The sequence below is a fragment of the Squalius cephalus genome, assembly GCF_949319135.1.
Source record: "Squalius cephalus genome assembly, chromosome: 16".
NCBI classification, from domain to species: domain Eukaryota; kingdom Metazoa; phylum Chordata; class Actinopteri; order Cypriniformes; family Leuciscidae; genus Squalius; species Squalius cephalus.
The window spans coordinates 20335080-20362684 of NC_137137.1; the positions used below are offsets into that span (position 1 = coordinate 20335080).

Here is a 27605-nt window from a genome sequence, read left to right on the forward strand (position 1 = left end):
CTATTTCTGATTATCTTTTTTCTTTATAAAAATCTGTTTGATTTTTGATCAACTAAATACAAACGTCCCTTGAGAAAAGGGGGTTGTTAATAATAGGTCTGACAGCTGTGTTTCATTAATGTTGCAGGCCAAAAGGCAGAGGCCTAATGGATAGCACTGGCATTGGGTCATTACATGATGATTAAAAGCATTTAATTAAATACGTTTTATATCAAAGGGCTTTATTGTGTAACCTACAAATGCACATAAAAGTGTTTTTCACAATTTATTTTCTTTTAAAGCAGCTTTACAGAAACTCAGAACTCACACTACAATAAATACACACATGCTAAATATTATCTAGTTACACAGTAAGCCTACTGGTATTGTGTTCATTAAATAAAATAAATTATTTATGATGATTAAAATTGGAGAGCAGCACACAGTGGTCAGCACCCCTCTGGCTGGTAAGTTGGTTTGCGTGTGTGTGCGCGCATGTACGTGTGTGTGTGTGTGTGTGTGTGATGGAAACTTGACACATCATAGAACAGGAAGTTTTGCAGTTGACCTCAGACCCTGAAAAAATAAAGACCTCAGATCTTAAAATAGCTCTTATGTGACAAATATAAATCAGTGACAGTACTTATACCTGCTGGTGAATACTTTATAAATGCATACAAATTTAGTGATTAAATTCTCTCTCTCTCTCTCTCTCTCTCTCTCTCTCTCTCTCTAAAAAAAAAAAGAGACAATAATACGGGAATCCTCGGGCTTCGTGTAATCAACCAAAAAATTTTTGAATTTGCAATAAACATCAAAAATAAATAAACATTTAAAATGTTTTCAAATGTCAAATACGTTATTGTTTCCTTTCATTTAGGTACAACATGAGGAAACTTGTGATCTTGAGTAATCATTGTGGCTTCGACACACACTGAGGCTCTTGCACAGCTCTGCAAAGAAGTGTAAACTCTTTGGGCTATACAGGAAGTACATATGGCGGAACTTGGAGATGCTGTTTGCGTCACAAGCAAGTTCAGCAAAAGAAGTATGATACACTAGATGAGACAGTCTCTAGGAGCTGGGTCGGAGACAAGACCGAGAGAAATGGAGGAGGACATTAGAAAGAAGGGGATGCTGTATCTACAACAGCAGCGGTTTGGGAAGGTAAGACAGAACATGCTTTACTTACCAGGGGTTTCGAGTTGGGGGAATGTTTAGAGACAAAATCAAAGAACGTGTTCTTTCAGCATGGATGTTTTTGAGAACAGTAATGGTCTGTCTGTTACTATTGGCATATAGCACAAAATGAAGGCTGTACTAAAAAGACTTAAATCAACAGGCCTGAGTGCAGGATGTAGCCGCTCCATATCATAAAGTACCACAAAATAATGAAACCAATGAATATTGTATAAACCCTTTAGTTGGATGCTTGTCTATACTTTTAAATTATATCCAAATCGAAGAGCTTTCTGTTGCAAAATACTACTGGACAGTTACCCGTTCTTTATTTCCCGTGTAACACCCACAATTTTGTATGCGATTGTTTGTAAAATTGCAGAGCTGCTGTTCATATTGCAAACCAGTAGATGAAAGAATAAAATATAAAATAATAATAGTGACAAAACGTTGTTGATACGTGTGCAAATTTGGTTACCTACCCAAACATCAAGGTCTCATGGAAAGAAACCAGTAATGTACTCTTGATGTTGAGTAGTAGTGCAATGAAAGCATGTAGATCAGTTCACAAGGCTATTTTCAATTGCTTTTCTTTTTTAAACCCTGGGGAACATATTGAATTGGTTGTTATTTTCATTAATATCCAATACTGAAGACTTGTCAAGGACTGATGGAGATTTGGAGATCAGACATGCACGTCTTCATAAGGGTACAAACGTATGTGTTCTTACAATATGCGTGTTAGTAGTGTTTAGTGTGCCAGAAATTCTATTCAAATTCCAAAGTCAATCAAATGAAAAAGATAAATATGTCATCAAAACAGTGCTTCTGTATTATACATTTGTATTGAGCTTGATGGGCTTGGTCTATAAATTTCAATTAGCTGCTTTCACTTCGCCTAATTTGAACCACACGTTTGTCGGCAAATACGCCATATCTTTAAGGCAATTACAATAAGAGAGAAATTCATGAATCATATTAAGCTCACTGGCAGTGTCATGAACAACTTCATGAACTGTGAACATGATCCACTTTAAAAAGTTCACATTCTCATCTAAAACCATTTTCACTTCATTTTGATTGATGCCACTGATAATATTGTTAGTTCCGCCATATGGGACTACAATAGAGAATTATGGCCTGCTGGAGTCCATTAAAGTGAGCTAATGTTAGCAATAGGATCAGGGCCGTCTCTTTAGGAAACCATAAGGAGAATGTTGCATCTGTAATAGATTAAGTGTTGTTTGAGGCCATGAATTTCTCTGAAATGGTTGGTAATGTCTGTACCACAGAGATTCTCTGTACAATTCGTCTTGTTCATTTCCTGAATGAGGAATCTCACACTTTAAATGCTATCAAATGAATCACTTGTGATACAACCGTGCTTAGGCACTCGAACCAATGTTATGCAGTAACAAATTCTCATCTTTTTCAGTATTCTACATTGACATGTTTTCATATTTTACCTTTGGACTTAGTTTGACTGTTTGCTTTTAAGTTAAAAAATCTTTTCCAATAAAGAAAATGCTGTCTTTATTGTAGGAAGCACTTTGGGTATTTTTATGTGCCTTGAACCACTTCCAGTTTCACTTCCAAAGGTCAAAAACAAGCTAAATTGCAAAAATATTGGTTATACTTTGGAACGCCGACATTATAAAAACTATATTCGGTTTACTACGGGGAAGCATGGGATACTGTGTGTCAGTGGGTAAGATGTGTCACCCTAGCTGTGGATTATGTCAAGAGCTTACTCATTTAAATTACTCAGCTTAAGTTGTCATAAGACCATTTTTCTACAAGTCATATTTTTATGTCTGTAATATGTTAGAGGCTTTCTTCTAATACTGGTTGATAGTAGACATCCTGAAATATAATAAGGTCCATTAGTTTTATATCTTATTTCTTCATGCCTACAGGACAATGTAAGTAAAAGTGTCACAGTTTAACATCACTTTCCATTCATCTTCTTTCTCTTTCAGAAATGGCGAAAGGTTTGGTCCGTGTTGTACCGCGAGAGCTCCTGCTCTATCTCTCGCCTTGAGTTCTTTGAGTGCAAAGATGGAACTGGCAGCACGCTGGAGAAAGCCAATCGCAAACAGGAAAACAAAAAGGTGAACAACAAACTTAGATTTTCCCTCTACTGCGTACATAAATAAGCTGTGGTGAATCTGAGAGTGATGCAATTCCAGAACACAAACAATCAAACTCTGTGAGGGGTCATACACATGCCTTGTGTGTGGGTGGACATGTACAAACAATTTGCAGGAAGTACCATTACTGTCACGTTTTGTTCCTTGTTCCTTCTTCTTCTTCTGATTTTTAATGGCGGTTGGCAAACAACTTTTTAATGTGCATTACTGCCACCTTCTGAAATGGAGTGTGGATCAAAATAGCCTACTTTACTCACTACTAATTAAATAAATAAATACATAAATATCTAATAAAATTATTAATATTAATACATTATCAATCACATCATTATTAATACAATTTTAATTACAACTAAACTCATATCCTTCTTGTGAGCCCAGTTTTTTCCAAAAAACTAAATATTGCTCTATACCCCACATGCCCTGAATTCATTTTTAATATTTCCTTCATTTCAAATCCAATTTTTTCTTTACTTAGATTATCTTTCAGAATCATCCTTTCCTGCTTATACCTACGACAATTAATAATTACATGTTCTAATGTTTCACTTCTATTACACTGCTTACACAACCCAGGTTCATGTTTCCCTATTCTTTTTATGCGTACTATTTAATCCAGTATGCCCAAATCTCATTCTCGAAATAATGTCGTTCCTTGTTCCTGTTTCATGTATGTCATGTGATCCCTTGTTCAAGTCATGTGATCCTGCCATGTGTTCCCTTGTCTGATGTGTCATGTTGTCATTGGTTCATTGTTTCATTGTTCACAGGTGTCCCTTGTCTAGTCGTTAATCTTGTGTATTTAAGCCCTCATGTTTGCGCTGTGTCTTTGTCTAGTATTGAATGTTTCTGGTGTAAGTTTATGTTCTTGTTTTGAGTTCCATGCCTCATCATGCCATTGTTTTATGTTTGATCATGTTTTGGAATGACTTGCATTTGGGTTCTCACTACTACTTGCTTTCAGTGGATTTCAATCGTTAGTTACATATGTTCCCATTTCTGCTATGAAATATGACAAATAAAAAATACCCGAAAATACCATCTCCCAAAAAAGGGTTGTCAAAAAAATGCTGTCTTCTGAAATGAAAGCATTTGGATGATGTTTATTTCTGAAAAAATAAAAAATGTAAAAGAAAATGCTCACACATCAAACCACCCACCCAAACAGCAAATCTGGAGCTTATTTAAATTGTTCTGATGTGTATGAAACAGATTCGCCTTGTCAAGTTTTTGTAAGCAGTTAGAAGGCATATTGAGTATATAGGCTGTCCAAAAGTTTGAACTAAAGCACCCCCCTCCCCACACTTGCTGGAAAACATTTCAAAAATTTTTTTAAACTCAATTCCAGAGTTTCTTGTTGTTTTTTACAGGTGATAAAAATGACCGACTGCATTCGTGTTTCGGAGGCTGATGTCGAAGGCTATCCACGGGATTGTGGACCCTTTTTGGTGGAGACAACTGAAAAGACATTTGTTTTCGCCGTTGAGACAGCTGAACTGGAGGATTGGATCCAGAAACTGTGTGAAATCGCCTTTCCGGTATTTATCACTGAATTTAAATTGTGCGATTGTCTCTTTCCAGTATTTTTTCCTGTCATAGAATATTGGTGTAACGGCTCACTTAACACCTGATTACAAATGTGTTGAGCGGTTACATCAAAGTTTCCAGGTTTTGTCCTCGCTTTTGTTCCTGGCTTTGTAACCACAGTTGTACTCAAACTCTTGTTGCATGGCAGTTTAATCATAGACATTGTATGTCTAACTTCTGCCTTCAGCCAAGGCTAAAGAGATTGTTATTGCTAAAAGCTTGTCAGCTCCTTACGCTAAAATTTCTGCAGACGCAAGGATTCAAATTACAGTGGCTTGCCACTTGCTAGGGATTTTTTGTCACGTCAGCAAATGTAAAAGCTCTTCAAAGCTGATCAGAAACTTGCTTGTGACTCACAGTGCTCCTCGTGCTGCTAGTTAATGCTTGTGCTAAGAAGAACAACTGTTTCCCATGAATTTTGTTTTTTCTATATTTAAAGAAGGGAAGTTGTTTTCATATCTCATTGTACCACATATTTGTGCTGTGGCTGACGGTTTTAGTTCAAATGAAGGAAGTGCATGCCAAGTAACATTGACATTGAATGGATTCTAGAGGTACATAAGCTTTAATCGGATAGTTGCAACATGCAGAACCTTGCTCTAGCCATGAGTCAGAGTAAATGAGTCATGTCATTACATGAACTAAGAAGTAAATTTGGAGCACTAAAGTTTGGCCTGTACTCAAAGAGTTAACCGTTACGAAAGGTTCTCTACTTATAACTTCTCATTTTATCACTCACAGCAGTACTGCAGTGTGACCCACCCGATTGTCTGACCTCACACTCTTTCGATTGAGCTAAAATGCTTTTATTAAATTCCTCTCTTTAGTTCCATATCCACTTAAACTACATTTAATGAGGGATTAATTAAACTACATTTACATCCAGCTGGTTGTTCTCTCAAAATAACAGGGTGATGAGGGGTCTTGATCAGCCTGAATGGGGGTTTATTTTGAGAGAACAACCGGCTGGATGTATATTATCCCACTTATTACATGGCTACTTGCCACATAAGTAAATAATTAGACACCAAATATTGATCAAATATTGACAAATATTTGAGTTTAAATATTTTATTAGCTCTTTAAACGTGGAGAGAGCAGTTGCAGCGCGGCAAGTTCAAACTAGATGGACATTCAAGAGATACGGTTTACAGTCATACCACTTATTACACAGCATTTCACCACATAATTAGATATGGAGATAAGAGATATTGATTTCAGATTAAACTGTTTTAAAATCGTACCTGTTTGTATCTTACAGTGTACAAAACAATAGTCACAAAATGGCAGCAGCTGCGTTTGTATGAAACAAGAGAGAGAGTGAGTCCACGATACTGGATGGCATAATTAAATAACTGTATACAAAATATTGATTTGACTGACTTTTAATATTCTATTAGCTCACCAAATGCAAAACTTCCTAGCAGGCGTATTGCACTGCTGACTTCAGTAACCTGGAAGAGCCTGCGTTATCTGCTTTGAGCGGTTGTTATCTGGGAATAACTTTCTGCTGGATGGCATTTTTGACCAATCAGAATCAAGTATTCCACAGAGACGTGTAGTAAACACCTTTAATGGACACCTGATGTAAATGTGAGAGATGCTAGAGTGGTTGCTTAAGAGGTTCTGAGTGGTTGCAATGATGTTTTGGTCCCTAGATATGCTGGGTTTCCTCCTGTAGACTATGGAAACATTTTTCAGATAGTTGTCCAGCAAGAATTGTGCACCATTCAGAATTGAACTGAGAATGCCTTTAAAACTCAAATTCACTTCCTGCGTTTGAATTGAGGTAGAAAACAGGATGCAGAATTGCTTACTTTATGTGGCAAGCTGATAGCCATGGGAATGGAGCAAGGCCGGCTGCGCGAGTGCTAATGAGCCCCACACCGGACTCGAGTCACACGGAGGAGCTCCGGAAGGATAAAAGGAGGAGTGATGACAGTGAAGGATGAGAGAGGACCAGGCCTGGGACATTTATGCTAGTGTTTTTGTTTTTGTTTATGCAGCAGTCGTCCATGAGGGGCTGCCGCTTTACTTTCGTTTTGTTTATTTTATGATTAAACTTTATGTTGATCGTTCGCCGGTTCCCGTCTCCTTCTTCCCAGAGCCTTGAATATTTTTACACTTTACTTCCTGAACAAGGATGTTCACTTTTCAAACTAAATCGCAAGTGTGAAATCACCCTTAGAGGTTTGTTCAAATCCTTAGCCTGGGAAACAATAATAGTGATGCTTGTCAGACAGATCAGTCAGATACGAATTTCAATATATGGGTCAAATCACAATACTGGTCGTGGCTTGTTGGTAAAATGGACAATTAATCAGTATTAACAGACAGAACACCAGTATCTGCAAGTTAACCTTTTTTTTTTTTTTTTTAAGAATTGTCATATTAATTCTATAATTAATTAGTTGTTTTGTCTGTGATACTGATTAAATATCTATGTCACCAACAAGCCGAGACAATGGCTGAATCCGAAATCGGATTCTTCTAAACCCTCAATCCCTATTCCCTACATTAGTCCACTAATACAGCAGTGAATGAAAACGAGGGAGTGAATTCGGATGGTCGTTGAGTGTATATTGGCTGTACAGTCGATATTGCGGTGCAATGTGGGATTGAATGAGTGCACTCAATAACGTCCACTATGGTTTCGGACACCACTACAAATGGATGTCATTGCGGTGCAATGTGGGATTGAATGAGTGCACTCAATAACGTCCACTATGGTTTCGGACACCACTACAAATGGATGTCCCCTCGAATATTGCCCTATATGAGGGTGCAGGGGGCGATTTCGGATTCAGCCCTGTATTATGTTTTGACCCATATTGAAATAAACTAATGGGAATGTTGAGATTATGTATGATGTCTCAGTTTCCTCCAGCTTTTTAGCTTTTCCTAAAAAAGGCTGCTGTCTTTCAGAATTTGAATCTGAAGAGGTGCTACAGAAAGCCAACAGTAAAAGCTGTGCTGTGCCTATTGAATGAGGAACACTGTGTGGAATAGAAGCGCTTGATGTAATGCATTTGGGGAAATGAATACGGCTTTATGCTATGAAGGTTTCTGTTGTGCAACATAAAATGATCACATTGGCACAGTTTTGGAGAGTGTTTCTTGGCTCATAATGTGGTTCCTCAACAAAGGCCATTTGTCCAAACCTCATGTGGTGAAGTTAAAGTGCATTTCAGCAAATGCAAAAATAAAAGTGTAAAGAGAATTTCCATAGCACATACCACTGATATGACACTTGCAGTTAGAGGGCTAACGGTGTGAAAAAAAAAGAGCATATTTTGCTGAGCTATAATTGTTGTAGCTATAATGGTTCTCAACTTTTTTTATTCAGGACCAAGATTTTATACTGGACAATAAAGTTGTAACCTGCATTTAGTTTTTTATTTAAGTTGTGCTTCAGCACTGCTGTCTGATGGTTTGAGGTAATTCCTATGGTTGCATGTGATCACCCCATCAGAGCTGATCAGTAATATTTCAATATAGTTAATATGCTATTATATTTTTTATTGATATTGTGAAGTAGTTTTTATAAGCATATTTTCACTTTTGTTTTTATATTAATTTTAGTTTCATATATTACCGATAGCAGGCTTTCACTATGAGTGTTTTAATAAGAAGGGCATTTGCAGGGAACCTTGTAGTTATCAAGGTTTGTGGCATTGTCTTAATATTTATATTTAGAACATGATAAATATACACAATAAAAGTGTATAAACTAAATGCATATGAAACATCTATATGATTATTTTGATAGTCTAATTAGTCAATTCATTTTTTGTTTTAGTTTTATTTCAGTTAGCAATTTTAATACTTAAACATTTTGAAAACTTTAAGTTGATCTATTATTTCTATTCTATTTTATTTCAGCTTTATTTTAATGAAAGGCACAATATGTACGTTTTTTGGTTTAAAATATTCAAAAAACACTGGAACAATGTTATATATTGTGTTGACTTGTGTACACCCAAATGTTTCCAACAATGTTTAAATCCAGAGAAAACAGCAATTTTAACCAGTGTAAAGGCCCACGTCATTGCGCCACCTGTCAATGACATCATATCTGTGTTCTCCGTACTTCCATAGAAACCATGGAAACACCAAATACGCTTTAATATATTATGTGTTTAACTAGACAGGTGAGCAACTGTTTGGATACCTTATAATCTACCATGTAACATTAATCATTGTTACATAGCTCAACACGGTTAGTCTTATTGTTTGAATCTAGTATTTTCTTGATTTACCGTAAGTAATATGTTTGTGTCCCATGAGAGTGTACTCTACCTCAGAGACAATGCCATTTTGTCAAGTGGCTAACATAATCAGAAAGTGCTTTATTTGTAGTAACAGCAATTTTCTCCACCATACAATATATTTTAAAATCAATTGCATTCCATTTAGCAACACAAGTCATCCAGCGTTGCAAGTGGCTTTGCATGTTCGTGGTATTACCCATGGATTTTACTGTTATCAGGCAATTCTTGTATATCGTGTACTCTTTGTCGCTTTTGTTTGTCCCATCAATGGTATAAAAGCCGAAGTGAGTCCAGACTTTGGACTTAAAGTGGCTGGGGCATCTATTATTTTACTCACACTGCTGTCCGCCATCCCGTTAAAAAACTATTTTTCTTAGGCTAGTTAACTTATGTTCTTGTTACCCTCATTCATATGTTGAGCGCCACCTCGAGGAGCCAAGAAATAGCAACGCTGGGAGCAGGGAAATCTATTTAGAGTGCCTTATTTGTGACCCTGGACCACAAAACCAGTCTTATGTGTATTTTTTTTTAAATTGAGATTTTTACATCATCTGAAAGCTGAATACATAATCGTTCCATTGATGTATGGTTTGTTAGGATAGGACAATATTTGGCCGAGATACAGCTATTTGAAAATCTGGAATCTGAGGGTACAGAAAAATCGAAACACTGAGAAAATCGCCTTTAAAGTTGTCCATTTCTATTGGCGATAGTGCTCCATCCATGCACAAAAATAAATGTTTTATATATTTCAGGTGGGAAATTTACAAAATATCTTCATGGAACATGATCTTTACTTAATATGCTAATGATTTTTGGCATAAAAGAAAAATCTATCATTTTGACCCATACAATGTTTTGTTGGCTATTGCCACAAATATACCCGTGCAACATAAGACTGGTTTTGTTATCCAGGGTCACATTTTATTAAATAAAATATCAATATTTGCCGCCAGCATATTGATTCTCGTATCTAGGACAACGATATATTGCCCTATCAATATTTTATCCCACCTCTATCTAATATCTGCACGTATTGTAGTATGATTGTTTTGACCAAGTAAAACAGCTCTGCATTTCCCCACAATTTTAATTCATCAGATAAAGTGGCCTGTATGAGTAGTGATTCAGAACTTACGGCTGTTTCATTAGAATGACATTAAAATAACGTGAATTTAAGTGATCAAACATAACTGTAACAAAGTTTAAGTTCTGGAAAGAAGAAGCATTCGCTCCAGCGGACCACGGCTCTCGGCCCCACCCTGCTTCATACCACAGTGACATTAATAAAACTTCATAACATTAGAATTAGAACATTATTCAACACAGGCTCATTGGAAAAACGCACCTTTTTGCAGAACGCCAAAAACGACCTATATGTACATATCACTGCAGTTTCCAACAGAAATTAACTCTAGAGGCAGTAAAACAGCAAGAACTTTTAATTGTTTTCACACACAATAACGATCACAGGGCAGATTATGGATTAATAAAGACTTGTTTTCATGCGGCACCTTGCACAATATAATGTTATAACATCAAAACACTTTTTACCATAGTGCATGATTTGTAAACAAATATATTTTGGAGTTTGAATCACTTAACCAGCTCCATATGTTTCGGTTTTACTGACGTACTAAGCTTGCTCGGTGTTGCTTTCCATCGGCTGTGGAGGTAAAGATGACAGCATCATCAAGCTACGTCTTTGTTATTGTTTTGAATAAGTGACCTCTAGCGGCGAAACTTACATACTGTGCCTTTAACAAAAATGCTTTCAATAGATTTATTTTTAGTGACTGATAACACTGGAGCAGATCTGTCATTCTACACCAAAATCCCCTAGACAAAAAGACATACTGTATATGCAAAATATATTTGTCTGAACAAGCAAGTAAAATCACCATAGTAGCCGATTCTTCTTTTCTGTGTTTTTGGACATAACACTAAAATCCAGGTACAAATGATGCAAACATTTAGGGCTGGTTTCACAGACAGGGCTTAGACTAAGCCAGGATTAGGTCTTAGTTCAATTAGGACATTTAAGTATAGCTTTTATAAACCTGCCTTAGAACAAAACATTACTGGTGTGCATATTGAGATAAAACAATGGCAGTGACATATTTTATGTCAGTGCGAGTTGCTTTCAGTTAAAACACACATGCATTTTAGTCTGGGATTAGACTTAAGCCTTGTCTGTGAAACAAGGGAAAATTTCCTACCAAATCTGATGAGACCAATCAAACTATAAATTGATATAGACTTATAATTTCTTTGTGATGCCTGTTATAAACTGCCGTCTATTTGGGTTCATTGTAGATGAGCTGGACAGAGAGAGGAGCAGTGAGAGGAAACAGTTTACATGGTGAATTTGATGATGTAACAATGGCGGACAACACCCTCTACTGCAGCAGAGAAACTGGTAAGAAAGTGTACAGAATGTACACAAACACAATAGTTCTTTTGGAATTATTTTGTTTAGTAATTTTATGAACGAACACACTACTAAAGTCATCAAAGGAGTTGCTTGTGGCACTGCTCTGATGGAGGAGCTGGTAAAGTACCTTAAAAGGTCACACAGCCAAGCTCATCTGCTAGTTTCTGTGAAAAAAGACAAGCAGAAAGTCAATCTCATAGCAGGAACAGAGGTCATTTCTAACCGATTAGGTGCACCTTTTGTACACATCTGACATGCTTATGAGATTGGCTTGTTCTCTAGTCTGACACCTCTAGTTTATTTTGTGCTGTGAACATCGTGAACCAAGAGCTAACTTCTTCATTCCTCTATTACGTAGTGGAAAGTTGTGGCTCATTTTTGTTCACTTGTGGTGGAAAGAAACACAAGTGTCCGCCTTGTTTTGCAGATTGACCACCTATCTTTGTAAATGTGCAATATCCTGCTGTTCTCAAAGATGGTTCAGTACCCTATTTGACTTCCTTTACATCCGTTTTTATTTTTATTTCTTCATTAATGATGGGTAAGTGCTGTTTTTATGGTTAATTTAGTCTTCTGTGTCATTTGGAACATTATTTTGGCTCTATTGCAATTGCACAAAACAACAGCACTTTTTCTCATTGTGTGTGTCTCATTGTGACAGTGCATATTTTCTCCTTAATTCGTCAAAGCTGTGTCTGATTCAGAATCAGCTGATGTCCTCAATCAAATTATAATCCTTATTTTAAATTGTTACAATCTTTAAGGGTGTAACCATGTACAGTAAATACAGCGAGGTCCAAAGTTATACAAATTTATGTTTATATAAACTACTGTTCAAAAGTTTGTACTTAGTACTATGTACTAAGGCTTCTTATTTGATCCAAAAATACAGAAAAACAGTAATATTGTGGAATATTATAACAATTTAAAATAACTGGCTTCTTATTTGAATATATTTTAAAATGTGACTTATTCCTGTGATGGCAAAGCTGATTTTTTAGCATTAATACTCCGGTCTTCAGTGTCACATGATCCTTCAGAAATCATACTAATATTCTGATTTGCTGCTCAAGAAACTTTTCTTATTATTACCAAAGTTGAAAACGGTAGCTGCCTAATTAAAAAAAAAAAAAATTATTATTATAAAATGCCCCAGCTTAAGTTAGCATGAGGCTGAACTTGAACTCTCCATTAAACTCTCTGCGTTTTCTTTTGTCGTGCTACTTGTTTCTTCTTCCATCTGTTCAATTAAATTGAGCAAATTGAAAAAGAGGCCAACAGACAAATGCATAAAAACAAAATAACCAAAACACATCCCTTAAGACAGAAAAGACAGATAAAAGTCCTCAGTGGACATGTTTCATATTGTGGCTCTCAGCAAGATGACAGTCAAGAGGGGAAGTGGAAGAGCAAAAACACGCATCACTAATGCAGTGCAGGTGCCAGGCAATCTGACCCAGCCAGTCGAATTTCATCGGCATTTAAAGACTGTTTAAGCTTGGTTGATTATGTTGCTATATGTGGCCTCAAATAGTGCTTAAATTATTTAATGATCCCTATGTCTGTCTGAGCTTCAGCGTTCTGTTGCTTTTTCCTCTTTAGGAATATATCAGGCTTGGGGGAGTTTCAGATTCAGATTGTTCTGTCAAGCGACAGCAGGGTAAAGGGGTGCACAAGGAATTAGATGATCAGAAGGGAACTATAAAACTACAGCTTTTTGTACAGTACACACAAATGTTTATGTCAGGATTCACCATTTTTACAACAAACACAATTGATCTATTAATGAATCAATTAAAAATAAATTATAAGTGAGACTAAAAAAAACTGTTAACCACATCAAATAGTAGCAAATCTCATAGTATCTGAAACCACATGCCATTCGAAAACAGTAATTGGAGCTCAGAAAAGAATGAGGTTTACTATCACAACTTGACTACGCTAATTTATTTCTGATCTCAGATTCAACACATTGGCACATTCATTTACACTATTAGTTAATACTAGATGTTTATTGGGAATTAATCCACTGTGACGTATTTAATAATACACTGTAAAAAAATTCTAACCTCCCTAACTCAAAATTTTCTAGTGACTGGTCACATCTAAATTTTTCAGTTGTCCCAAGTGAAATTCTGTAAATTATAAAATTAAATTTACAGATTTTCACTTGGGCCAATTGAAAAATTTAGATGTGACCAGTCACTAGAAAATTTTGAGTTAACGAGGTTAGAATTTTTTTACAGTGTAGCAATTCATATATGTGACCCTGGATCACAAAACCAGTCATAAGTCGCACAGGTTTATTTGTGGCAATGGCCAACAATACATTGTATGGGTCGAAAAAAATGATTTGTTGAATTTAATCAATTTTTTTTTATGGTAAGTGGTTGCACACAATTGATTTTAGCTACATTTAAACAATTGCATTAAGTTGAACTTATTCAATTTTAGTTCAACTTAATGCATTTATTTAAATGTAGCTTGAATCAATTGTGTGCAACCACTTACCATAAAAAAATTGATTAAATTCAATGAATATTTTTTTTCCAGTGTATAGGATATTAAGAAATCATTAGGATATTAAGTAAAATCATTAGGATATTAAGTAAAGATCATGTTCCATGAAGATATTTAGTAAATTTCCTACCGTATAAAACATTTATTTTTGTGAGTGAATGCAGCACAATCGCGAACATAAATGGACAATTTTAAAGGAGATTTTCTCAATGTTTCGATTTTTTTGCACCCTCAGATTTCAGATTTTCAAATAGTTGTATCTCGGCCAAATATTGTCCTATCCTAACAAACCATACATCAATGGAAAGCTTATTTATTCAGCTTTCAGATGTATAAATCTCAATTTAAAAAAATTTACCCATGTGACTGGTTTTGTCATCCAGGGTCACATATGACTTAAACTCAGATTTATTAGTTCCTGATGCAGCAATCATTAATGAAGTGTTTAGTTCTTCATGAGTCATGCAATAACTCAAGATTATCTGTGCATTAGGTAAGCGTGAATTAATGCATATTAGTGCACCATTGTAAAGTGTTACCAATATTTTTGTTGTTGTTGTTGAAAGAAGTCTGTTGTGCTCATCAAAGCTGCATTTATTTGATAAAAAAATACAGTAAAAAAAAACCCAGTAATATTGTGAAATATTACAATTTAAAATAACGGTTTCTATTTTTGTATTTTGAAACAAATTTATTCATGTAATCACAAAGCTAAATTTTCAGCATCATAGATTGACAGCATCACAGTGTCACACGATCCTTCAGATATCATTCTAATATGCGGATTTGCTGCTCAAGAAACATTTCTTATTATTTCCAATGTTGAAAACAGTTGTCCTGCTTAATATTTTTGTTGTTGTGGAAAACGTGATTATTTTTTCAGGATTTCAACTCAAAAGTTCACAAGAAGAGCATTCTTTTTTTATTTTTTTTGTTGTTGATAACATTATAAATGTTAAATGTGAGTTAAATAAAAGTTAATCTATTAAAGAAAAAAAAAAAAAAAAAAAATCTCACCGACCCCAAGACTATCATATTTGTCCCCTGAGAAACCTTTGAGTTGTTTGCAAGCGAACGCAACGTTTCTTGGGGGAATGCAATCGTTTTTGCAGGGCAATGGAAAAGTTTGCAAGTGAACCTATAGGGGCTCCATAAAAAATAGCTCTTGAGTCGCAAAATATTCTATTTAAAGGCCTCGTTTACACTGTCAGTGACCCAATTCTGATTTTTTGCTCATATGTGACACAGATCGGATGTGTTCTATGACGGTGTATACAGGAAAAAAACGCATGCATTCGGATATTTCGAGATCGGTTTCATATTAGAAATGAATCAGATACAAATCAGATATGTGCCAATGCGACTGTCATGTAAACAGGCGGATTTTCTGAGGCATTAGGCAACGTCTCCGCGGTTAATGACGAGCACAATCTCAACGTGCATCTGCAAAGGGACGGATGGCCCAACGAAACGTTGTGTCGTTGTAGGAGAGGAATGTGGACAAACGTTGACACAACATATCAAAGGTTGGCTTGCTCATCCTAAAATTTCAGACACACTGCTCCTCGTTAAAGCCTGCCACAATGTGCTCCCACCATTCCTGAGAACTCTCTCGCACACAATAACTGAAGTATATGCGCAATGATGATGGCCATTTTCGTCCTCCTCCGCCTCAAAATCATGATGATGTTTGGCAAACTTCGCATAGGCTATATCGCAAAGCTAGCATCAAGCATATTTTGCGTTTGTCCATCTGTGCAAGAACCCCCTTTAAGCATGCACGATGTTTCAGATAGTATGGCAAGTGTAAACACATGAATTGGAAATGGGTCACAACTGAAAGAACGTGTAAACGGACAGTCGGAAAAATCGGATATAGGCAACAAATCAGAATTGGGCATCAAGACCTGCAGTGTAAACGAGGCCTTAGATTAGGAAGGGGTTTCTGTGGCTGGTTGAAACCTTATGCTTGACTAGTAGCCACTGGCTAGTGACCCTCTACTAGCAAAGGATGCCACAGGGAATCCTACATCTCAGCTGATAAAGTTCCCTGTTTATGCCGCTTTACATTGAAAGTGACATTTAGACCCCACTCTAAATACTTACATGAAATGTGTGTTGTTGAATATAACATAGAACTTCCTGAACATAACTCACACCTGGAGGGAGAATGAGATAAAGAATGTTATGCAAATGAGGTCATGTGGAAAGTGAGGTGGAAATGGGGGGTGGTTCAACCACAAAACAGTTGTCATAAATTTGGTGCAATGCCAAGTGTAGAGCAATAGAAAGAGAGAATCTTGCATATGAATCTTACCACTTGTTGCTCATGACAACAGGATGTAAATGTGGAAATGCATCTCGTTACATTTTTACACTAGTCTGTGTACACTGTGGCTTTTTTTTTTTTGTTCTTTTGCAGGAAGTCTCATTTTTTCATTTGTTGAGAAGTGTGGAATGTTCGCTTCTGTTCTGACAGCTGCAAACAGAAGCTAGCATTGTCTTTGCAAAGGCACACTTCCTCTCAATGAAGTTTGACTGTGGCTGGAGTAGCCACAATTTTCAAACGGAAAAAGATACCTCCAAACCACATCACACTCTTTGTCTTTCTCTCCTTCTTCCCCTTTCTAGTATCTTTATCAACAGAGTTATGCAGTTTTAGTCCTTTGTAACTATGGCATAAAGTAATACTTGTAGCTGTATCTCAGGCGACCGGAGGTCGAATCACAGCTGGAGTTCCCTCCTGTTGTTACCTCTCTCGTCTATAATGTCCTATCCAATAAACGCCAAAGAATTTAGTACTTTAAAGTTACTTAAAAGCAGGGCACAAAAAAATCTTGCCATGTTATGGTGAATTGTGACAAATGTCCTGGGACATACAGTTACATGAATACATTTATTGACAAAATACTGTAGCATGCGATTGGGTGGTTGTTAAAGTTTTATTTTATTATATTAAGGTCACTGTCTCATTCACTAATAATTGCATGGATTATTTGTATTTATACACACAGGAGACCTTCTCACGAACATTTTCGCCTAATTCACAACACGTGTGTATTTTTCTTAACATGGATTTGTTCTTAACCTCATTCTAAGGGATCGTTTACACAATTCTATTTCAACTAACAATGAAAAAGCATATTTAAAAAATAAAAAAATAAAAAAAAGTCAAAAGAAAAAGTTTTTGAAAACAATCCTATTATCGTCTCCGTTTAAACTACACAAACGCAAATTTGTGAAATTGATGACAGCATGCACATGCGTATTAAGTGTTTAGTCTAAAGGTGCATTATGTTTCTTTACAACGTGACATTGCCAACTACTTATCTGGCATGCATAATACAGCATTTTTAGTCATTTTTGCAGATCTGTGAAGTGAACAGGAAAAACTTTAACCAGGATAAGGCTCAGAGTTGCAGTGCAACGTTAAACAAGACTTTGCAATGAAAGACTGAATAAACAAGGCTTGTATAGGCAGAGTTAACAAGGGTAATGGGAAACAGGTGGTAATAATCAGAACATAATGAGTCTGGGCAAAGGTTTATGGGAAATATAGTTCATGATAGAATGGCAAAGGACTACGGAGTAGTGCTCTCTGGTGGAAATCAAGGACACTCCAGCTGGTGGATGTAGCAGACAAGAATGAAACCCCAAATTTTTTATTTTATTTAGATATTTTTATTTTATTTTAATTTAAGTGATAATTAAATAACAATGTTAGGGTAGATTTAAAGGATTAGTTCACTTCAGAATAAAAATTTCCTAATAATTTACTCATCCCCACTTCATCCAAGATATTCATGTCTTTCTTTCTTCAGTCGAAAAGAAATTACGTTTTTTGAGGAAAACATTCCAGGATTTTTCTCCATAAAGTGGACTTCAACAGTTATCAATGTCCACTATATTTCTTTTCGACTGAAGAAAGAAAGACATGAATATCTTGGATGACATGGGGGGTGAGTAAATTATCAGGAAATTTTAATTCTGAAGTGAATTAATCCTTTAACTACTGATATGAAACACTATAGTAACAGGTCCCATTAGTCAATATTAGTTAATGCATGAACTAACATGAACTAACAACGAGCAATGCATTTGTTACAGTATTTATAAGCTTTGTTTACATTAGTTAATAAAATACAATTGTCCATTGTTAGTTCATGTTAGCTCAGGTCCATTAAATAATATGAACAGATACAACTTTTGATAATAATAATGTATTATTAAATGTTTAATTTAAAACATTAACTAAAATTAATAAATGCTTAAGTCATTTTAATTGTTAACTATGTTAACTAATGTTAACAAGTGAAACCTTATTGTAAAGTGTTACCAATACTATTAAAGCAGACTTTGAGAAACATCCACATTTACAATAAATGAATGCAGAGCCTATTAATTAATAGTCCACACTTTTGGCCTGACTATTTTTGGACTGAATAGCATAAGCAGAAAATCTCCTTTTGACACCTCACCTCAGGAAATTAATGGAGTCTCATCACCCATCTCGGCTCCCGTGTAGAAAAACATCTGCATGGCGAGCCCTCTATTAGACAATCCCTCTGGAGAAGCAGCAGAATCCTGCGCGCCACAGAGTTCACCCTAGTTCAGCAGTAACGAATGGGGTGTTGACCTTTCTCAGCAGAGAACACCTAATAAGGTGCTTGTTTCTCAGCAGCCATGTGCTAAATCTGTACACTTGTGCGGAAAAAAAAACAATTATATTGGGTATATTGTTTCATCAAAAGAAATCTGCTTTGGATTATTGTACATATGTGAGAATGTAACCTCTGATACATACAATCTGCTTGCAAAAAGAGTTGGAAATGGGTAAAAAACCCATTTCGCTACCAGTCGACAAATACTCAACTACTGTATTTAGAGTTAGTAGGTGCAACGTTACTTATAGTTAACAGAATGTGTTAAAGGGACCATCAAAATAAAATGAAATCCAATCTTTTATTTGGAAGATATATGGCAACGAGACTCATAAGCCTTCAGGAGGCCACATGTGTGCTGAATCCACTGTTTTTCATCTGAGAGTATCTTTGAGTGTAAAGCGGCTATTACTGTTTATATTGTGTTCTTTTGGCACATTGTTAATATAAAGCTTCTCCTCCCTGTTGTCTTCAGCAATGAAAGATTTTAAGGTGACAGTGCGGCGCACGGAGGCTTCTGAGAGATGCAGCCTGAAAGGAGTAGTGCTGCTACGGACTGATTCTGATAGCCTTCTTCTGAAAGAACCTAAGACAGGAGAGGTTCTCTACGCCTGGCCCTACCGTTTCCTCCGCAGGTTCGGACGAGACAAGGTATGGCTTTCACAGTGACCTGCGGTCAGTCATTTAATGATAGTGAGGCAAGCAGGGAGGGTGATCTCTGTGTGAATTTATCAAAAGTGACAGTAAAGACATTTATAATGTTACAAAATATTTATATTTCTAATAAATGCTGATCTTTTAAACTTTCCTTTTATCAAATAATTTTGTTTTTTAACATTGATAATAATAATAAATGTTGCAGCCGCAAATCAGCATATTAGAAAGATTTCTTAAGGATAAATATTTCAAAATATTTGACAGTTTTATAGTATTTTTGATAAAATAAAAGTAGCTTTAGTGATCATAAGAGACCTTTCAAAAATATGTATAAAAAATCATGCATTGCATTTGAGAATTAAATTCTAAAAAAACATTAAGTCATTTCAACTTAAATTACATTAAACTGACTTAAAAAAATGAGTTGAATCTCGAATAACTTAAAAAAAAAATGTTTAAAATGGCTTAACTTATTTTGATGAGTTGAAGTTATTGTCATGACGTATGTATTTACTACTAATTTGACTTGTAATTACACCTATAATTTCTCAATAAACAGGCAACATTCTCCTTTGAGGCTGGGCGAAGATGCGACTCTGGGGAAGGCAACTTTGAGTTCGACACAAAACAAGGCAACGCCATCTTCCAATCCGTAGAGGCCGCCATCAATCTACACAGAGTCCATTTACCTGTGAAGCAGATAGCAAGTGTGGAGCGAGATCCCATGCCCTCTTCACCTCGAATGAGAGCTGAAGAGTCGTCTGTCTACAGTATGGTGACTGAGGGAGCAATCAGAGATGGTCTCAAACAACCCCAGAACCCTCAGCTTTCCAGACTTGAAGCCCCTACAGACAAGCTTCTGACAGGGGTCAAGAGTCTGAACCTGGACACCAGGCCTCCGCCACGTAAGAACCAAGTCAAGAACTTCCGCAGCTGTCCCTTGGCCAACACAGAGGATGAGATGTATTCCCGGGCCATGGCGCCGGATCCAGATCGGGGAAGTCCAGGGGAGAAGAGAGAACCAAAAGACAGACGTTCCACATGCTCCAACCCCGAGGACTCAGACTACTCGCTGCCCTTTGACATCATTGCCAAGAATGTTATGGTAGACATTTTGTCCGCATCAAACCCTCCACCCGCTTTAGTAGAACCCAGTTGTGAAAATGACAAGAAAGGCAATGTAGAGAACACAGAACCGCTTTATGACATTATAGATGAAACTGCTATCAGAACCCGTTTCACAAACAAAAAAACAAAATCTTACAAAATGGAGCACATCTATGATGAACCGGAAGGTTGCGGTGTGGCCCCAAGTGTGCCTCCATCTCTCTATGATGAACCGGAGGAGGTCAAAGGTCACGCTTGGAAGATGTTGGGGACAGTAATGGACCCGAGTGGTCACGAGTACCCGTACAACGCTTCTGCCGATGACTACGCGGTTCCTAAACCTCCCAGAAGAGCCTTGCTGTCAAAGCAGAAGGACAGTGAGGAAGAAGATGGTTCACCATATGATAACATCATGGTGAAAGTAACGCAAAAAAATAACTAAGAACTGCTTCAGAATCTTATATATTTGAACCATAATGATTGGTGATGCTCAGTTATGTGGCATCACCACTACAGAGGACAATGAAGTGTGCGAATGAATAAATGAATGAATGAAATATTTAATCAATTAATATGCTAAATGGATAATAGTTATCAGAGTGCTTTACTGTTCTCCAAAAAGCTTTGATCCATGGAAGCTTGTTTCCACAGGGGGAAAAATAAAAAAAGTAATTTTTTTGGAATTGCAAGTTAATATCTCACAATATTGACTTCATAACTCGCAATTGTGTGTTTAGATCTAAGATATAAATTTGCAATTTTGACTATTTATCGAACTTAGGTTTTATAACTCACAATTCTGACTTTTTTTTCTGAGAATTGTGAGATATAAACTCGCAATTTTGACTTAATTACGTTATGAAATTCCAAGCTTATAACACACAATTCTGCTTTTTTTTTCTGAATTATGTGATATAAACTCGGAATTGCGAAAAAAAAAAAAAAGTCAACTGTGAGATGAAGTTATGAAGTCAGAATTGCGAGATAGAAATTTGCAATTGTCAGAATTGTGAATTGATATCTCACAATCCATACTTTATAACTCTCAAGTTTATAAATTAATTGCAAGTTTATATATTTTTCAACTCTGAGAAAAAAGTCAGAATTGTGTGACAAAAAGTCGCAATTACCTCCAGAGCAAAACCCTGAATCTTGTGCGCTAATCACCCACAAACCAGTTTAACAAATAACTGCGCTAAAATGGAGCTGTCTCAGGAATGTTTAAACTGTCATTCTTTTAATCACAGACACACTTCTTTTTATGTAAATTAGGCTCGTTATAGCACATTATTCACAAATGGCATTTGTCAGTGCGATTAACGTTGCACTGTATTAATCATGTGTGAATGAAGTGTTCATGAAGTGTGAAATAACCAGACATCTATTCGGATGAGCCCACTTTTGGATTTATAAAGAACACCCATAATTCAGATTAACCAGAAGCAAAATTAGTCAAAATAGGGTTGCACAATGAATATCCCTTTTTTTTGAGTGCAAACACACCTCTTTTTTATGTAAATTAGGTTCATTATAGACTGCACCTTAGTCACAACACACATCACTATTTGCCGGAGCAATTGAGGTTGCATTATGTTGATCAGGACAGTTATTTGTAAAAAAAAATTATTTATTCAGATGAGCACACTTTTGGATTTTTAAAGAGCACCCATAATGTAGTTTATCTAGACGCGAAATGCACTAAAGTAGCGATGAATATTCTTATTTAAGCACAAACACTCCTTTTTTATGTCAATTAGGTTCATTGTAAACTCTTATTCACAACACGCATCACTATTTGTCATTTGTGAAATCGTTGTGTTATATGTGAACATTTTATTTGTCAAATTTGATTAATTTAGACAACCCCACATTTGGCTCTTTAAAGAGCAACTGCAATCCAGTTCAACCAGTTGCTAAAATAATGATGAATAGGTGAATATTTTTTTTTTTTAAAGGTCTCGCACATATAAACATATATGTGTGTGTGTGTGTATACATATATGTATGTATGTACCGGTATGTATGTATATATATGTATGTGTGTGTATGTATGTATACTGTACATGTAGGTCTATTCAGATGAGCACCCGCAATCCAGTTTAATTAGGCTCATAGATAACGTATTATTCACACAACTTTCGCATTTTAAAGAGCCAACTCAGGTGTTTGAATCCGTACAAAAAAGTATAGCAGATTGTGATAGTCTGATGTATCCTCCACAACCTAGCACTTAGAAACAACCAGCAAGATGGGGATTTATGCTAAGCATTTGCATTCAGCACAAATTCTGTGGGCGTGTTTGCACTATTAACTAATTTGCATAACCACAACTGCACAAGGGCGCAGTGCATTCCTCGTGCATTCCTTGTGAATTTCTCACTAAGTGTCCAAGTAGCAATCACATCTACTGTGACCTTCACTATCTACAAAGGAGTAGTTGATTTTATCCGGTTGTAAATCAAAGGGTAATTTAGCTTCGATTGAACACGCGGCTCTAATAGTCCTGCTTCTCTTTCCTTGTTTTGTTCTCATTTCAACGGGACTGTGATGAGAGCTCACACAGGTAATTAAAGTTCTGCAGATCTCTTCCAAAATGACTCCCATTACTTAATCCTCTGCTCTCTAATGATGGACAAGGGAGTTCCGCCGAGTGTCATGGTTTTATTCAGGCCAGACTCTGACTTTCCCTCTCACAGGCTTCCTATTTTGAGGAGCACATGAATAATAATAACTTGACTTGCGGAGGAAAACTGGGGCACTGTTAGGATGCTGCTGGGCTCCCTGCTTGTCACGGTTCATGAGTCTCACTCTGTCTGGAGACTTTTAAAAGTCTGAAAACACTTTACAGCTTTTTTTCAATTCAGTTTCTGTTCCTTGTTTCAGAGCACTCCAGATATATGAAGTGTGTCACATGTGAAGTGATTTGTTTTATGTATTTGACTGTACATTTTAAATGCACACAGCATATCATTGTAATTAGTTCAGATGTCAATTTAAAGCTATTTTCCGCTATCAGACTGCAGAGGACAGTCGACTAGGCAGGATGTGGCGTGAGTCTGCTACTGGAGCGGTGCAACTGAATAAAGCAGTGCATACAGTACACACTGATGCACTTATTCCAGATTTAGGAGTCTGGTGTGAGATGAGCTCTTTGCTGAAATGCTGAAAAAGATGAAAGCTTTGCTGAGCACTGACTCTATATGGCCTAGTTCCTTGTTGTGTAAGATAGTTTGTTGAACACCAGGGGGCACTGTTTCTCCTCAATAGGGAAACTCTACAAAACCACTGCGTTGTTGGAGTCATGGTGTGCATCATTGATGAGAGAGTCAAAAGCTTCAGATTTTTTTTTAATTTTTTTATTATTATATGTATAATAAAAAAAAACTCGTATTGTTGCACAGAAATCGACTTGATGTATTCAATGGTATGTCTCAAATTATTAATGGGGAAAAAAATCAACTCAAATAACCAAAATGTGCTCAGTGCTCCCTTACTCACTAAATAAGAGCACAGCATGCTTATTTTAGGTGGAGATCATGAGCCTCATGCCAAGTTATGTTTCACACCCACAATTCATTTGAAACAGACTTGACACTAAGTCTAATGTTGAAGCTCTGAAAACAGATATTTCAAATATTGGTTGTTTCAGATGTAAACTGCAAAAGACCGTCCCCATCGGACACTGACTACAATGAAAGCAGTATATATATAGAAACTGATATGTAGATATATACAGTATAAAATGACATGCTGTCATCCAGATGCTTGTAAATATATAGCATTTTTCTTTAATTTTTATAACCCAAGCCATGGAGAAAAACAAACAGAATAATCAAGTTTCAAAAATATATATGTTAAGATGACATTGTGACTGGCCCCATCTGGCCCCATCACACTAGTTCTATAGTGGAAGTAGCCATAGGCTTGAAGCTAATATAAAGGTTGCATGTTAAATCCCATTCAGCAGAGAGCAGTTGAGGTACTGAGTTTACAGTCCTGCTCAATCATATTTGTTCCCTTGAGCAAAACACTTGACCCCAGGTTATCCCACGGGTAATGTGCTCACAATTAGTGCACCGTAAGCCACTTTAGATGAAAGCATCTGCTAAAATGGCAAATATCTATCTGGAATAATAAACTGCTTCCCATATGCAAATATGAGCTTGTTTTTTTTTTCAATGGAAGTACAAACTTGGTATAATTAGCCATATAACATATTTAGTACATGTATTGTTGAAGAGCGAGAAGCGTGCCTTACAATGCTGATAACCCTACTTTAAAGCAATTGTGTCTGATCAATAAATACATGAGGATGTGCAGCGTTCAATGTCTTGAAGTGGTTAATTGGCTCCAGTGGATCCAATTTACCAGTGGCACTTTCTAATGATAAGCAACTACCTATTAGAATGGACCAAACTTAACAGCCGTTTCATATCCAGGAACGACGCCTTTTAAATTCCAATTCATCACCATTGATTACACCAATGACAATATAAAGATTCTTATGCAGGCTGTGGGGTTGTCGGTTGTCATGACCCTATGCGCTTTTATTTGCACTTGAGCGTGTTTTATTCTCTTTCATGAACGAAATGAGTGAAGAAGCCTTTGTTTTTTATTTTACTCACTGCACGTTCATATCAATGTGTCCGGTGCTCTGATATTTCAAACTGACTCTCGCATCGGCTGGTTCAGTGACATCGGAAAATGGAAAGAATTTCTTTTCCAACACCCTGGTGCAGCGCAATGCTGTTCTGACAGCTTAATGTATGGCATTTAAAGCCATTTCACCAAATGACTTCTACTCTCTGCACTGCGTGTCAAGCAGGGTGACAGCAAAGTAGGGGTCACTGTCACTTAAAAGATATATTGGTACGTATTTGCATAAAGCGCACTGAAAGTTAGAAACGCCCTGTGATATGTGACTAGTTGTAGTATTGCAATACTTGACTCACAGTGAAGACATCAAGATCTAGTGAATAACAGTTTGAAACTGGACGCCAGCCAATGGTAGACAATCTTGCTCTGTGCAATCTTTGAATCTCTAGGCCTATATGGTGATTAAAGTTATAACAGCCTACGTTTTCAAGTAACTTTTCACCTCTTGATTAGCTCAGTTCGAAAGGCGTTATACTGTTATGAAATGTATGTGTTCTCAAGTAACACGCAGTGTTTATAGAGTCTAATGGTGAGGTCACAGAAAGGGAACGCTCTGTCCTCATGGAACTGATGCTGCCAACCCAATCAGCTTTATTTAAATTACATCTAAGCCCAAATAAACATTCTGAACAAAACTACACTTGCTAGACCTGCCTACCTGATTAACTGCTGTGCAGAGGTGAATAGCAGCAAATAAACACAGAGTGCAGACCTACATTAATTCATGAGTTCACTCTTACATAGAAGTATAAAATATGCGTATTAGGCGTGCTGTCTGAGGAGATGCCTCCGAGCTCAGAATTTGGCCCGAACCCAGAGTACTGGCTGGGATAGGAATAATCGAGAGTGAGGAGTTGGGCTGGAGGAGAGATGCTGAAAAAACTGTTGTGGAACAGAGGTAAATATGCTCCATATTATACTGTAAGCCTATATAAGCCTCCTCTTGCACTGATACAGTATATATATATATATATATATATATATATATATATATATATATATATATATATATATATATATACAGTGAGGAAAATAAGTATTTGAACACCCTGCTATTTTGCAAGTTCTCCCACTTAGAAATCATGGAGGGGTCTGAAATTGTCATCGTAGGTGCATGTCCACTGTGAGAGACATAATCTAAAAAAAACCTATTTATTTGTATGATACAGCTGCAAATAAGTATTTGAACACCTGCAAATCAATGTTAATATTTGGTACAGTAGCCTTTGTTTGCAATTACAGAGGTCAAACGTTTCCTGTAGTTTTTCACCAGGTTTGCACACACTGCAGGAGGGATTTTGGCCCACTCCTCCTCACAGATCTTCTCTAGATCAATCAGGTTTCTGGGCTGTCGCTGAGAAACACGGATTTTGAGCTCCCTCCAAAGATTCTCTATTGGGTTTAGGTCTGGAGACTGGCAGACTAGTGACTCGCAGACTAGTGCATAGATACATACACACTAGATGTCGCCTTGGCTACGGCAGTTCATTGGAACGAATGCCGTAGGCAAGGCGGCATCTATTCTAGTGTATATATATCTATGCACCAGTCTGCGCACACGTCACACAGCAGGATGCGCGAGCGCCCTCAGATCACTTATGCTGCGTTCCAGGCAACCTGTAACCCGTGTTTTTCCAACTCGTAACTGGGAGTGCATCGATCTAGTACGAGTTCACGGGTGGGAAGTTACCGGTTTTACTGCCGTTCCAGTGCACTTTCACGGGTATAAGGTTGGAAAAACACGGGTTAGAGGTTGCCTGGAACGCTACAAAGTCGTGAGTCGTGGTTTTAAGTCGTGATTTACGTGCTCAAAAACCTGCCTGGAACGCAGCATTAGACGTGGCTGTGTACAAGAGTTAAAAAACGATATAAATACTGTTCGTTTTCTCACACAAACCGCTCGTTTCGTGTCTTAGGCCATCAATGTGTACTTACGATGGGGAATTGTTTAATTTGGACGATGGGGAACTGTTTTAATTTGGACTCTGTGCATGCTCTTTGAGACAGTGACCACAGACCTGCATTATAGGACTGACAGACAAGAACGGTTTGACCTAAAAATATCAAAATTGAAACTACTGCGGAAAAAAAGACACCTACATCTTGGATGCCCTTGAGGTAAGCTAAAACATACCAACATTTAATTTCAAAGTGAACTATTCCTTTAACTGGAGATGTTTTATTTGTAGAATTGTTATATTCGTGCCGCGAGATGTTTTAAAAAGTGGTGGGGACAAAAAAAAAAAAAAAATGTAAAAAAAAAAAAAAAACAGCAGGATTGCGAGGCCCCCTAGTGGCGCGAGGCCCTGTGCGGTTGCACAGTTCGCACAGTCTATGCGACGGCTCTGTCAACAAGTATATGATCAAATCAAAACCAATGACATTCATGTCCATGTATTTATTT

General features: G+C 36.8%; 1 protein-coding gene across 1 annotated transcript; it reads left to right on the top strand.

Moving 5' to 3' along the window:
* Positions 1 to 887: 887 nt before the first annotated feature.
* On the top strand, positions 888 to 21466 carry dok2 (docking protein 2). Its single transcript, XM_079896716.1, is given in 8 exon segments — positions 888 to 1021; positions 1023 to 1085; positions 1087 to 1146; positions 3138 to 3269; positions 4679 to 4846; positions 11483 to 11585; positions 19257 to 19432; positions 19998 to 21466. Coding segments are annotated over 8 exon segments (1722 nt in total). The 5' UTR covers positions 888 to 991; the 3' UTR covers positions 20988 to 21466.
* Positions 21467 to 27605: the final 6139 nt, after the last annotated feature.